We start from the raw sequence: 13,626 nt of genomic DNA on the forward strand, positions 1-13,626 counted from the left end.
TTACCCTTAACCACGTTCCATGTACAGATAACATAGGAAATGCCATCACTGCATAGTAGCACCATATGCTTTAGAGTGTATTTAAAAATAACATTCAACTGTTGCAGAAAACATGACTCAGAACAAGGCTCTGGTTATTTCACAAGAGTCTGTGACAGATAGGGTGCAGGGGGAACCTGATACTTTTAGGTATTAGCACCTCAGTGGTAAATGTTAACTGGCAACTTTAAGTTCTTCTCTAATTGCCTCTGTTATAAGCAACCTATCCTCAGATCCAGATTAAAACTCTTTCCAGAGGGTGAAAGGTCCCATAATGTAGAGAGTAGACTTTTATTGCTGGGAACTCACAGATTCTGACGGTAGCATATGTGCCTTGTGTCACAGACCTCAAGCAGTACTCAATCTACATAAACAGGGAGCATTTCATCTAAGCAGGGCTTCAAAGGCAATGTTTGTTCATACATCATTAGTTTCTTTGATTCCTTTGATGCATCTGTCTCTAGTGATGGAAACTCTTTTTTTTTTTTTAAGAAACTAAAGCACAAAAAGAAAATGAAAAAACTAAAAACTGATTTGGCAACAGCTAAGCAAGAGGCTGCCTTCACAATCATGGAACTCAATGAGAAGATAAAGATGCTCTGTGAAGGAAAGCCAGCCCCTAGAGGTCAGTATTACCACGTGACAATTGCACCCTGGCCCCTCATCTTGGGTGATGCCTATGGTTTCATTGGCAACCAAGCAAAAAGCAAGACCACTGTGCCTGGCAGCGTCCTAGCTCAGCAGCATACTGGCCTGGCCTGACCTCTGTTAGGAATGAACAGAGATGGCACGTGAGCTACTAACTCTGGGCTGGGTTTGCTTTCACTTTAGAGAGGCAGAGAATGAATAAGCTGCTCATTAAGGGGAAGTCTCTGAAAATGAACAACTGGCCTGAAATAGATCTGTGAAGTGTCATTGGATAAGCTGGGTGACTGTGAGGAAAGGGCAGTGCCTAAGAAGGAAGACCTGACACCTTGAGGAACAGGGCTCTGGAGTAGGGCCAGGAGCCTGTCTGAGCGCACAGGCTGGCACGCTAAGACAGCACAAGGAAGGGAGGAGAGTCTTTTTTAACAGCAGACAAATGAAGCAGAAAACCAGCAGGGAAGGCTGGTTAGGGTGAAATCTGGATAGTTTAAAAAAAATTTTTTTGAATAGCAACATTAGTTTCAATTTAAAAAAAAAATACTACTTCTACTAAGAGGCTATAAATACACATTAGGGAAAAAAACACAGGTTGTCATTACTAATAATAGGAGTTAACATTTCACACTATGTGCCAGGCATTTTGCTAAGCAAGATGTGTAAGTATCTACTTAATTCTCAGAATAATTTCTGAGGTAAGTGTACTCATGGATTCTACCAGAATAAGTCGGGGCTCAGATATATTCATTAACTTGCCCAGGTTAGACTCAGACAGGCAATACTTGAGTAGTCAGCACCAAAGCAGTGACTTTTCCTACACCAGGGGAGGTTTCCAGCTTTGATAGGCTGAGGACGTTTTGTCTGCTATGTAGCAGCAATAACAAACTTCACTTCTGCCTGTTGATCTCCTGCAAAGACTTAGTTCCCTAAAATAAATGTCTTCCTTTGAAGTGTGCCACTCTTGCAAAGCCAGGAACATGTCATTGTTCTTACTCTGGCTTCCTTTATTACTCATAAATAATTCTGGAAAAAGAGGAGCAACTTGGAAACAAGTGGAGGAGGAAGAAGTAGGCGATGTGGTGGCTTCAGAAAGGGGACACTCCCAGAATCCTGACCACATGGTGAAACTTCACATGCAAACTTGGTTTGTATTTTCAATTTCCAATAGCACTTTCCTAGGGTTCAAATGGCATCTAATACTGTCACCTTGAAACACCTGCCAAAGGACAACTTTTTTCTTTCTTTTCTTTTCAACTTTTTCTTTTAACAAAATAATATAAAAGCAGTTTATAATGTTGCCTTTACAACCATGAAAACGAAACAAATAAAAACCCACTAGAAAATGTTACCCATTTAAAGATCTAAGGAATCCACGGGCTAGATTTTCCATTGGTTTCTTGGGGAGAAGCTGATGACAATCATGGAACACATTGGAGGTAGTTCTCCAGCTTATTTGAGAGAAGCTTTTGACTTCTCAACTCCATGTTAAACTTAGTGCAAAAAATATTATTGCAGGGCATCTAATTCTAATTATACTTATTTAGGTAAAAATATCATTCATTGTCTAGTGCCATTTGGTCTCTCAGGTATTTGAATAAGTCAAAATTTGAATGATACTAACATGTAAATGGTTTGGGGGAGGCAGAAAATAATAAATCCCATCTTTCTTAGATCACTTTTTCTCAGTATTTTTATTTAAAAACAAAACTACTAGTAAGGGGGTAGTTATGACATACTTATAAATGGATATAAATAAAATTAAATCTAAACAGTTATTCTAAGGTCCATTGGATCAAAATGGTGCCCTTCCTTTTGGAGCTATGCTGCTTCTCTTACTGATAGAGAAACTGAGTCATTGCACCAACAAGGGGTACTAATATCTTAAATCAAATATTTTTCACATTTTTACTCTCCTGTCAGCCCTGTGCAACCTCACCTTGAATTCAATAGTCCAAGAGATTATCAAGGTCATTATGGCCCCAGAGTGATATTAACTGGCCATCTCAGACACCTTGGTCACCTTGCCCTTCCTCTCAATTCACTTCAAAATAAAGCCTCTAACACTTAAGGAAAATAACCCTTATTTACCCTAGAACAATACAGGCCAACTCACCCACACACAAATATTTCTGGACCTAAAACACCATCTCTCCCTTAGTTATTTTGTGTCCTTTTATAAAATGTTTGTTCTGGGTTCTCAGACTCTGTTTGCAAAGGCCAGGTGCCCCAGTCATAATAGCTTAAGGAGAAAGGTTGATTTATTGGCACAAGTAAGCAAACCAAGAAAGGGCACACTATTAGCTTCAGAGTCCTGCAGATTCAGGGTGTCGGATACCATCAGGACATGATGTGTCACTCATCTCTGCATGTCTCTACACTGAGACTTAATTCTGTTTAGCTAGATGTTGGAAGAGACTAGAAAGATGACTATAAAAAGCTATGGGCTTCACTTCTTTCTTATCACCTCTTTTCCAGAGAAGAAAGAAAACATTTTCCCACCAGCTCTAGTTAGAAAAGTACACGAAAGAACTCTGTCTGGCTAGGGTTGGGTATTCATCCTGGGATAGAAACCAAATTTTGTGATCAGGGATGGGGAACATTTTTGGACAAGCTTTGGTCATGCATCCCGCACTGGGTGGCAGGGTAGAGAAAAAGAAGAGTGAGAAAGAGAATGTTCTGAGTGGCCCCTCACACCAGAAGTACAGAACTGGATGGCAGAAAACCACTTCCTTAAAGGAAGAAAAATCCCATAACCAAGAAGAAGAAAAACGAAAGCCATGTTTCCAATGCATTGTCAGCTAGCCAACAAGTTAAAACTTAAAGTAATAGTAATGAATTACCCATCACAAGGAACTAGCACTTTAAAAGTAAATTTCTTGTCAATGAACAAAAGGCCTTCAGCATCCAAGAAATAAATCTCTAGTAGTATAATTTTAGACCCCAAAATAGAAGACTGTGAGCCATTTGGGAAAGAGAGGCCCCATTTGGCCTCCCTCAAGTGGTCAACTATTTTGAAGGTCTGGCTTATTATAACAAATTGCAAGAAGGGGAAAAAAACATTGATTATAAGTGATATGTCATGTTAACCTGGATTAACAGTTACTTCTCTATTATAGTTATGATCTGATGTTTGCAATTCTAACAAGCAAATTCATGAAATATTTCCAAATAAATTAGAATCCTCTTTTACCCAAATGTGTAATTTTTCCATGTTTGGTTCATTTTCTAAACAGTTTATAGTTTGCTGTTCAGCTCTTCTGATCAGAGGAATGTTTCAGATTATCATGAATATTTTTAAGCATATTCATATTCAAATTGATAAAGGAGCCAGCTAGCCAGTTTTTTTAAAAACATAAATACAGTAAACTATTTTATTAGTTATGTGCTTAAATTACGTCCCAGAAAATAAATTATTTAATAAATTATTTAAGTCCATGAAAATTCAGCTGAGAAGAAAAACACCTTTATTATAAAACTAAAGCAACAGGAAATTTACAGCCTGAGTGTTGTTTGTTGATTTTACTTTGTGTGAATAATCACAACCCAAGGGAGATTCCTCCTATCACTTCCAAAGTCTGCACCTGAAGTGTTTACAGCTGTATTTACTAGCAGAAATCAATGAAATGCCTATTACACTCCTTTTTGGAGGGTTGCAGAGGGTTACCAGGGATTGAACCCAGGGGCGCTTAACCACTGAGCCACATTTCCACCCACCCCACCTTTTTTTTTTTTTTTTTGCAACAGGGTTCTCACTAGTTGCTTAGAGCCTCCTTGAGTTGCTGAGGCTGGCTTTGAACTTGCAATCCTTCTGGCTCAGCCTCCCTAGCTGCTGGGATTATAGCATGTGCCACTGCACCCAGCTTGCACTTCTTTTTGAAGTCGGAGTCTACCTTTTGATATAAATCAGTACACAGGAAACTAACGTTAAGTTTCAGGACTAATTCTGCTTCCTTTTGTTTAGCAGAACAAAGTCACTTAGAAAAAGGCTTTACTAGTCCTGCTGTTGATGCATGAGTAGTCTTGTTCTGGTGTGATCTCCTTCCTATCTTTGATCAGAATATAGATTTCAAGTTACTACTTAAGGAAATACACCCCTCAGGATTTTGTTCTCTTTTAATTTTTTAATTCTTTTAATATGGACCAAATAATATTTTAATATACCAAATAAAATATCTAGCCCCCACTTGCCTGTTTCCATTGTCCTAATAAAAGTCATGTCAACTCTTCAGTCGTCTCTTGGTTTTACCCCCATTAAGGCTACACGGCCCAGGTAGCCCTGTTATGTCCCAGGGCAAATGCACCTATGACTCAATGTTCAAATAGTGCCAACCATACTCTGGGTTGGGGGAGAGGGGCAGCTTGTAATAGTGATCTTCAGTGACATAAGAGTGCTTTTAAACATTAGACAACTTACCCCATTAATTTTAAGAATCTATTCCTTTCCTAGATACTTTAGAAAGTCAGGTGATATCTTTTTGCCACCACCCCAGAGCTAACTCTAAACAATATTTTAAAGGGTATTTTTTTTTACCATGATGCTCACTCTTAGGCACTTGGCCCAAGCCTTCTCTCCCTTGAGTATTCTATTTACCTCTCCTTCTCCAAACTTCTTCCAGACCAAAGCTTCTGTTGCAACTAGGTGTTAAGGAAATGGAGATCTGGGGGTGATGAAAATATCCTGGAATTAGATATGGTAATGGTTGCCCAACATTGTTAATAGAGAAAACCACTTTTAAACAATTAAAATTGTGAACTCTGAGATGTGAATTTTAATCTCAATTATAAACAAACCAACAGTGATTAAAACAAATTCTAATATGTAATGACTAACCACCCTGTCTCTTGTATATTTTAATGACTAAGAAGTGTATTTTTTTTAAGTAATGGCTTTTTTTTTTTTTTTTTGTACCAGGGATTGAACCCAGGGCCACTCAATCACTGAGCCACATTCCCAGCCCTTTTATTTTTTATTTAGAGATAGGTTCTCACTAAGTTCCTTAGCGCCTCACTAAGTTGCTGAGGCTGGCTTTGAACTTGTGATCCTCCTGTCTCAGCCTTCTGAGCTGCTGGGATTTACAGTCATGTGCCACTACCCCCAGCTCTGTCAAGTGTATTTTAAAGAAAATACATTGGGCTTAAATAAAATATTGACTTGGTAGAATTCCAAGCATATAGAAGGGGGGCTCATTTTTACATTTATTGGAGTAAGGCAGCTTTGAATAGTGGTCCATTTATGTGTAGTTTTTTTTTGTTTGTTTGTTTGGTTTTTTTTTTTAGCAATGCCACCCTGTCTTTTCAGCATGGTTCCTACAAAGGTTCTTATTTCTCAGAATAGGAAATAATTACTTGACCCATAGTCCTAATGCAACCTTCTTTTACCACTGAACACTGATACTTCTTTTACCAGTCTACCTAATGTTTTCTAAGAAGGTAACAATTCCAGTTTGAGGATCTCACTGTTTGAATTGCTGGGACCTCATCAAAAGTATGTTCACTTACCCATGTCATCAGATTGCACAGGACTCAGTATGATGTGTAATCAAAATCACAAACTGGCAAACTGTGCTCCCCGTTACCAAAGATGACATTGCCTTGACAGAAAAATGATAAGACTAGGAAAATTAAAGATGAAGATTTCTCTCTCCAGAGGAATCATTATCCTGCCAGTTTCAGAAAATATTTTTAAAAAAGCTGATACTACCACAGAGTCTTCAGATGCAGAAGCTACTCCAGAGTGAAATAATTTACATTTAGATCAATAAATCCTACCAATTAACAACAAGGGAAAATGAGAGCATGGGTGTGATAACTTCAAGGTGTGCTTTCTAAATTAACATTTTAATCTTTGGGTTGCATTCAGAGATTGCCTACCAGGTTGTCTCTTCCTTTGTCCACTGATAGTCTTTTCCTGAGACAGAGCCAGCATATCCCAAACCAAAGTCTTCTCACTGATTTCAGAATTCCCCTCGAGGCTGAGGAACTCTTCCAGGAGTCCCTGCAAAATTTAGAGATTTGTTGCACAGAAGATCCCAGGAAACCATTGCTCCTTCCAGCTGGAGACTGTAGCCTATGTACAAATTTAATTTGGTTCTACTTTTCAAAAAGATATTTCAGAGAAGTCTAGGCCTGAAAAGCATCATTCTAAAAAGTAGGCAATGATCAGGACTTTGTTGGTTGCAAGTGACAGAAACCAAAATGAAACTAGTTTTGATAGGAAGGGATTTATTTGTGACTGAGGCTAGCAATAAAGTTAAGGCTGGCAAGGAGGCTGAGCCCCAGGGGGTTTCCAGACTTGGCTCTTCTTTGCCTCTTGGCCCCATCTGGTCTACACAGGCACAGATCAGGACAGTGTCCCCAGGGTGCCCTGGCTCTCAATCTATAGTGACCATATGTTGTTTCTGCCTGTACAGAACCACTTCAGTCTTCTATTAGAAACAGAATCATGATTTTCCTTTGGAAAAAGACTCCTCTCCCATTCTCTGCAGTCTTTTGGGACTGTCAATCAAAGCCTGGTTCCCCCCTCTCCCCTTAGCTCAGGGGAATGCTTAAGACTAGCTGAGCCAATCACATCTGTCCTTTGCCAGAAACTTGAACCTTGAACTAAGTTGAACGAAGAAGGGCAAAAAAAGACTAGGACTGATTTGTCCTGGAGTTTGGCCCCTGGAAGAAACTGTTGGTCTGGGATACCTGTATCTCTAAAGCTCCTTTTGAGAAATTTCCTTTAATTAATATTTTCCTTCAATACTAAGAGCTAGCTTATAGTCTTCTCATAAATTCTTTTTTTTTTTCTCTTAATGTGGTCAGCATAGGTTTATAATATTTGCAAACAAAGAGCTTTAATTCATACCCAACCCTGGGGAACAGAACTTTTTTTTCATACTTCATATTCAAATCTCAGAGAAGGAATTTGATTGACACGATTTGTATCACATTCTTACCCTTGGATCAATTACTATGGCCAAGGCAGGGGGGTTTATCATGGACCACACTTGGGCCATGTGCCAGAGGTCAAGGGTCAGGGCATATGATCAGATAAAAGAAGATGGAAAAGCTTTCTATATTTCTCCCTGTCTCCTGTGATCTGCTTTCTTTAAACGTCATTAAAGTGTAGAAACCCATTCACTGTTTTATCATACTGCCTATCTAGGCCCTTTCTTTACAAAAGATCTGGAAATCTATTTATTTTCTGATTAACAAAAGGTAAGAAGATCCATTTTGCAATTTTTGGTTGGGGTCCAGTATTTTCCAGCCGGCAGCTGTGGGAATTTATGATGTCAAGGTCCCCTCCTTCCTTTGTTTGTAAGACTAATTTTGGAATTATACCATTATCAGGAAATAGTGTTCCTTTCCTTCTGTCCATCCCTTAGGAATGGTTTTTAAAAAGAGAGAGGAAAAAAAAAAAAAAAAGCTTGGCTTCTGTATCCAGAGAGGTTGGATGAAAGGGCAAGCACCAGCTAAATGTCAGACAAGGCACATGGGAAAGGGAATTTGATCAATTTCAAAGGTTTCCTATTTAACCATAGAGACTGCTATGATCACCAGAAGAGTGTGCTGCTTGGGAATGCTGCTAAACATCCCAGGCCAGCTGAAGAGGAAGATGCTTCCTTCCAGGATATTTGCAGAGCAGTCTTGTGCACTCCTTTGTTAAACATCAGCAGATGGACATTTATTTGTAAACATAAGCTGAATTGGAGACTTTGGAGTTTTAAACAATTGTCAGCCAGCTGTCTTTGGTATAAATCTCTTGTTGACAAAGTGCAAAAAGTGAATGGTGTTCTCTCCTGCAGCTCCTCAGGAACTTCTCTGCATTTTATTTAATGACTTGAAGTTTCCTGATAGGTGGTTGATGTTAGAGAACAGCTACACTGGTCATATGGATAAATTTGGAAGAAAGATTGTGTACTTTTGTAGGACATGAGCTCATCGAATTAAATTTTAAAAGGATGCATAGGTTCTGTTGGACAAATCAGAGACCTTTGAAGTCACAAGACATTCCTGGCCTGTGGAAGAGTGATAGATATACACTTTTTAAAAGAAATATTTTTTTAGTTGTAGCTGGATACAATACATTTACTTATTTATCTTAATGTGGTGCTGAGGAACCCAAGGCCTCACACATGCTAGGTGAGCGCTCTACCACTGAGCCACAACTCCAGCCCCATAGATATACACTCTTAAATATTCACTAGATATATATCCTTATATATATTGTGATAGTCTGAAAGAGGTTTTTATTTGTTTTTTTCTTGTTATTTTTTGCTTTTGTGTTTTTAGTTTTTAAGATACACAGGCTTAGACTAGATTATCTTCCAGTACCTCTAACTTTGTAAATCAAATAAAGCCACAATTTGACATTTGTAAAAGAGCATATAACTAAAAAGTAATAAATAAGAAATGGGGGACTGGTAACATAGCTTGGTGGTAAGTGCTTGCCTAGCACACCTGAGACCATGGGTTTCATTCCCCACACCACAAGGAAAGGAAGGAAAAGGAGAAGAAAGGTAGGACAAGCAGCAGAGTTCCTTAGTTGCTTACTGTGCAGCTGGATCCCAGAGAAGTGTGTTACTTCCTGCTAACAGGATAAATGGGGCCTGCAAGACTGAAACTGTTTCCACTCGAGTGAAGGAAGCTTTCATTGATATCATTGATCTCAGAATCAATGGCTGAGATGTCCACACTGCAGTCATCACCTTCTGGGCACACTACTGGAGCATCTTCTCCATGTGGTCAGACAGGTTCCAGAACCACTGTTTCCTGTGGCCATTCCTGGTAAATGAGGAAGGAGACCTCCCTCTTCATCATCTACAGAATTATAAACAGAACCTAGTAAACAAAGAAGGGATGGGTCCCCAGCCACAAACTGAACTTGTACTATTATAAAATAATCAGTTATAAGTCAGAAGGTAAATTTCTGAGGCCAAGAAGAGAGGATGCAAGACATGCATATATACTCTCAAATGGAAGCAAACAAGAATTCTGGAGTCCTTAAAAACAGAACAAGTTCTTATAAGACAGGTTAATAGGGTAAAACTTTTTAACTTAGTTCAGGAGAATCCCTATATTACCTTAACTCTTAGAAAATTTCCTAAATACATAAAGGAATATGGTGGCATTTTTTTTTATCACATGAACTGTCTATAATAGGATTCAGACGTCAAGTAAAAGTGTCACCCTTAATTTAAGTCCAGACAGTACATTGACCTCTGTGACAAATACCTACTTCCGTCCCTTTTTCCCAACTGACCAGAGAAATAACTTTGATGGCTCTTCAGGGCAAATAGGTCTTTCTGAATCTGGATGAATGCCAAAACCTCTGGCCTTATCCCAGGTCATTAAGTAAACTTCTATAAAAATGTAGTTAATTTTCAATATGCTTTTATTTTATTTGTGTAGGGCATGCCACTACCAGACACTATTAATTTTAAATTATATTTAATGTTGATTAGTTCATACACAATTTGTATTTACTATTTTTAAAAGATTAACTGTAGCTTTTAAATGAGAACTCTTTTAAAATATATATATATTTTTTTCAGCCAGACAGAGTGACATGGAACTGTAGTCCTAGCTACTTAGGAAGGATCCCTTCAGATAAGAAGTTTGAGGCTATCCCAGGCAACATAATGAGATCCCATCTCAAAAATAATTAAATTTTTAAAATATGTTTTTCATTTCTAAGCTTTAATATATCATGTATCTTTAGTTATCATACATTAGAACTAAGTCAAGACACTAGCTGATGCTAACTTTTGACATATAAATTTACACTCGTGCTCAAAAATATTTGAAATGATAACCATGTTCCAGAAGTCTAGGTATGTTATCACTGTGCTTGTAGTTCAAATAGGATTGCACAAGAGAATGGAAATGCTGAGTTTATTTAAATGATCTCATTTGTGGATATTAGCTGCTAAGTGTCTTGGGTTCTTAGAAGCAAAGGTTAGTAGAAGGTAATCAACTCCACAAATCTAGGAGAAGGTCAAAGGCATTGAGGGAAATGTGGAGCTGACTGCTCTGAACGTGAAAGTCAGTACTTATCTTTTATTAATTGAATCAGAGGAGAAAATATCAGTACCAGACCTTCTATTTTTATGCTATAAACAAAATTTTCTAATACAAGTGAATAATCTTTTCTTTTTAATAGCCATAACTTTTCCACATGAGTCCTAAGAGTCAATAATTGAATCTGATGCATTTCTTTGGAGGTTGCTTTGATCTAAAGCCAAAGGGAAGTAATTTATTTAGCAGATCTTGTGGGTTCTAAATAAAGAAATGTTTGTGAAAACGTTGGCAAACAAAATAAAGTACCTTAATTTGTTTGTCAATAAGGCAATATTAAGATGCAAGAATTTACAGTGTGGCACTCCTGTAATCCCAGCTGCTCCCGAGAATGAAGTAGGAGAATCCCAAGTTTGAAACTAGCCTAGGCAAGACCCTATTTCAAGACAATATAAGAGACTGGGGATGTACCTAAGTGTAAGACCCTATACACCACCTCCAGAACCACCACCAAAAAGGAAAAAAGTGAAAATTCATTTTAGAATAAAATCTCTAGGAAATGGAAATTTGTTTGAGGGTTTTTTCCTTAATTTCTTTATTTGTTGATGGACTTTTATTTTTATTTATTTATATGTGGTGTGGAGAATCAAAACCAGTCCCTCACACATGCCAGGCAAGTGCACTACCACTGAGCCCCAGTCCAGCCCCTCGTTTGAGGTTTTCTTTCTTTCCTTCCCTTTGAGCACATGTCGATGAACACTCTTATTTACATCATATAAAATGGCTTAAGTTCTTTGGAAACATTACTGAAGAAAATTGATAGACCTACTAAACATTTATTGCTTCAGTGACATCAGCCTTCCTTTTGTCTGATTTAATCTAAGGTATAAGTAAATACCCTGGCCTTTTTTTTAAATGAGCAATTTCACATTCATATTCCTATCCTGGTGAAATTTTATTTGTATCATTCTCAGATTTATTACATGCATCCATTGCATAAATAGTATTTAGTGCTTATTGAGGATTGAGCAATAGAAAAACAATCTTGATTGAAATTCAAGAAAGTTTGGGAAAAAAAACAAAAGAAATGAAATCCACATGAAATGAGTAAAAATTGAAATGTGATGTTAGTTGCTCCTGTCATATGCAATAGGAATTTTCCCCAAAGTGCCCCTCTGCTTGGTGCCTGAAGGCTCCATGTCAGGTATTCTTCTTTCTTAGATCCCTTCATCCTTTACCTCTAACTCCAACTCCTACCCCTTTGCCTTCAGGGCCATCTTCAAGGAAGCATTTTGTGATTACCTCCATCACCACCAGCACCTTTTCACCCTTTTCCTGGCCTTCTCCTGAATCGTGTGTCCATAAACTTGTACACACCACAGTCACATCTATTCTCTTTCCTTGTCTGTCTTTACCAGAAGACTGTAGATTTCTTGAAGACAAACAGAGGTAATGTCTTATCTTTCTTTGTTACCCTCAGCCTAGCACAATGACCAATGCTTGATGGTCATGAAATATTAGGTGGATATTGAATAAAACTTAATGGGATTCTTTCTAATGTACTCTTGCCTAATGTGTTTATTAATTATGAGGTGATGAAGTGAATTTACTTATGAAATCAGAAAATTTAAAGCCATTCAAGTAGCAGATTTACCAGGGAACAGATTGTACTTTCAGATTGCCAGTGATATCCACAGGATCACTAGCACAGTTACTGGCCCTCAAGTTTAAGAAGATTATCAAATCCAGGGACTGGTTTGAAATATTACTGATTCTTCTATACTGGATTGAAATAGACTGATTTCTCATTTATCTCCTTCATTTAATCTACCACAGTCTAATTTTTCCACCCTCTTGAGATGACAATATTCAACTAAAAGTGGGCTTTAATCTAGGGTCCCAACAATCTTCATGATGTCAAACCCAATGTAAACTTTCTGTGCTCATCTTACTTGATTCATAGAATCATACAGCCCTTTCTTTTTGACATATCTCTACTCCTGGCCTATGTCAAATGTCTTCTTCCCTATTTTCTACTCTTTCTCTGTCTTACTCACTGAGCCTACTCAATAGAATTTCAAAAGATTATTAGGAACTACCTAATCCAGAATCCTTATCTTCTGCATTTCCAGATTTTCCCTGGATTATCTGATTAATTCTGATAGCTAATTCCTGCATTTGTATTTCTAGTATCTCTTTCCACTCCTGACTTCTAGGTTCATATATTTGTAGGTTGTCTTATATTTCCTCTTGTTTTTCTAACCTTTTACCCCATCCTGGTTTCAAAGTTAGTCTTCCCCTACCTGGTCTCATTTCAAGCAATGACATCATCATCCAGTGTGTTATTCAAGATAAATAAATTGGTAAAGAATGAGGAGACGGAGGAGAAGGACAAGAGGAGGAGGAAGAGGAAGAAGAAGAAGGAGAAGAAGAAAATTACAGATTGGAATAAGTGTAGTGAATAAAATAAATATAATTCAATGAAACAAAATAATAAGCTGGAATAGAAGTGGAGAACACATTGATGATTTAGGTCTGCAAAACCCTCTTTAAGATGGAGACGATATTTCAGGTGAAACATGTATTTTAAGGAGTTGCATGTGAGGCAAGGAAGAGTATCCTCAAGGAAATATCAAGTATAAAACTATTTAGGGTAATAGTTTGGTGCATAACAGTAACACTCAGAAATATAATATCCCTGAAGCAAAATAAATAAAGGGGAAAGATGTAGATGTAAAGATAGTTGGAGACTAGATCAAATGTGAGTATTTCATTAGTCCAGTGGTTTGGACTTGGGAAAAAAATTGAATTACAGGATTTAATTTTTTTAAAAAAAATTAGAACATCTTTTAATGTAGTAAAATATACATAATATTTATCATTCTAACCATTTGTAGGCATCCAATTCAGTGGCATTAAATACATTTCACAATGTTGTGTAACCAT

At 37.6% G+C, this 13,626-nt stretch overlaps 1 protein-coding gene across 1 annotated transcript in view; it reads left to right on the top strand.

Annotated features, from left to right (window-relative positions):
• Ccdc192 (coiled-coil domain containing 192) overlaps positions 1-13,626 on the top strand; it is a 200,548-nt gene that overhangs the window by 137,808 nt on the left and 49,114 nt on the right. The window contains exon 6 of the mRNA XM_071611850.1: positions 532-664. Within this exon, the coding sequence (XP_071467951.1) occupies positions 532-664 (133 nt within the window). The remainder of the gene's footprint in view (positions 1-531; positions 665-13,626) is intronic.

Source organism: Marmota flaviventris, chromosome 5 (assembly GCF_047511675.1).
Source record: "Marmota flaviventris isolate mMarFla1 chromosome 5, mMarFla1.hap1, whole genome shotgun sequence".
NCBI classification, from domain to species: domain Eukaryota; kingdom Metazoa; phylum Chordata; class Mammalia; order Rodentia; family Sciuridae; genus Marmota; species Marmota flaviventris.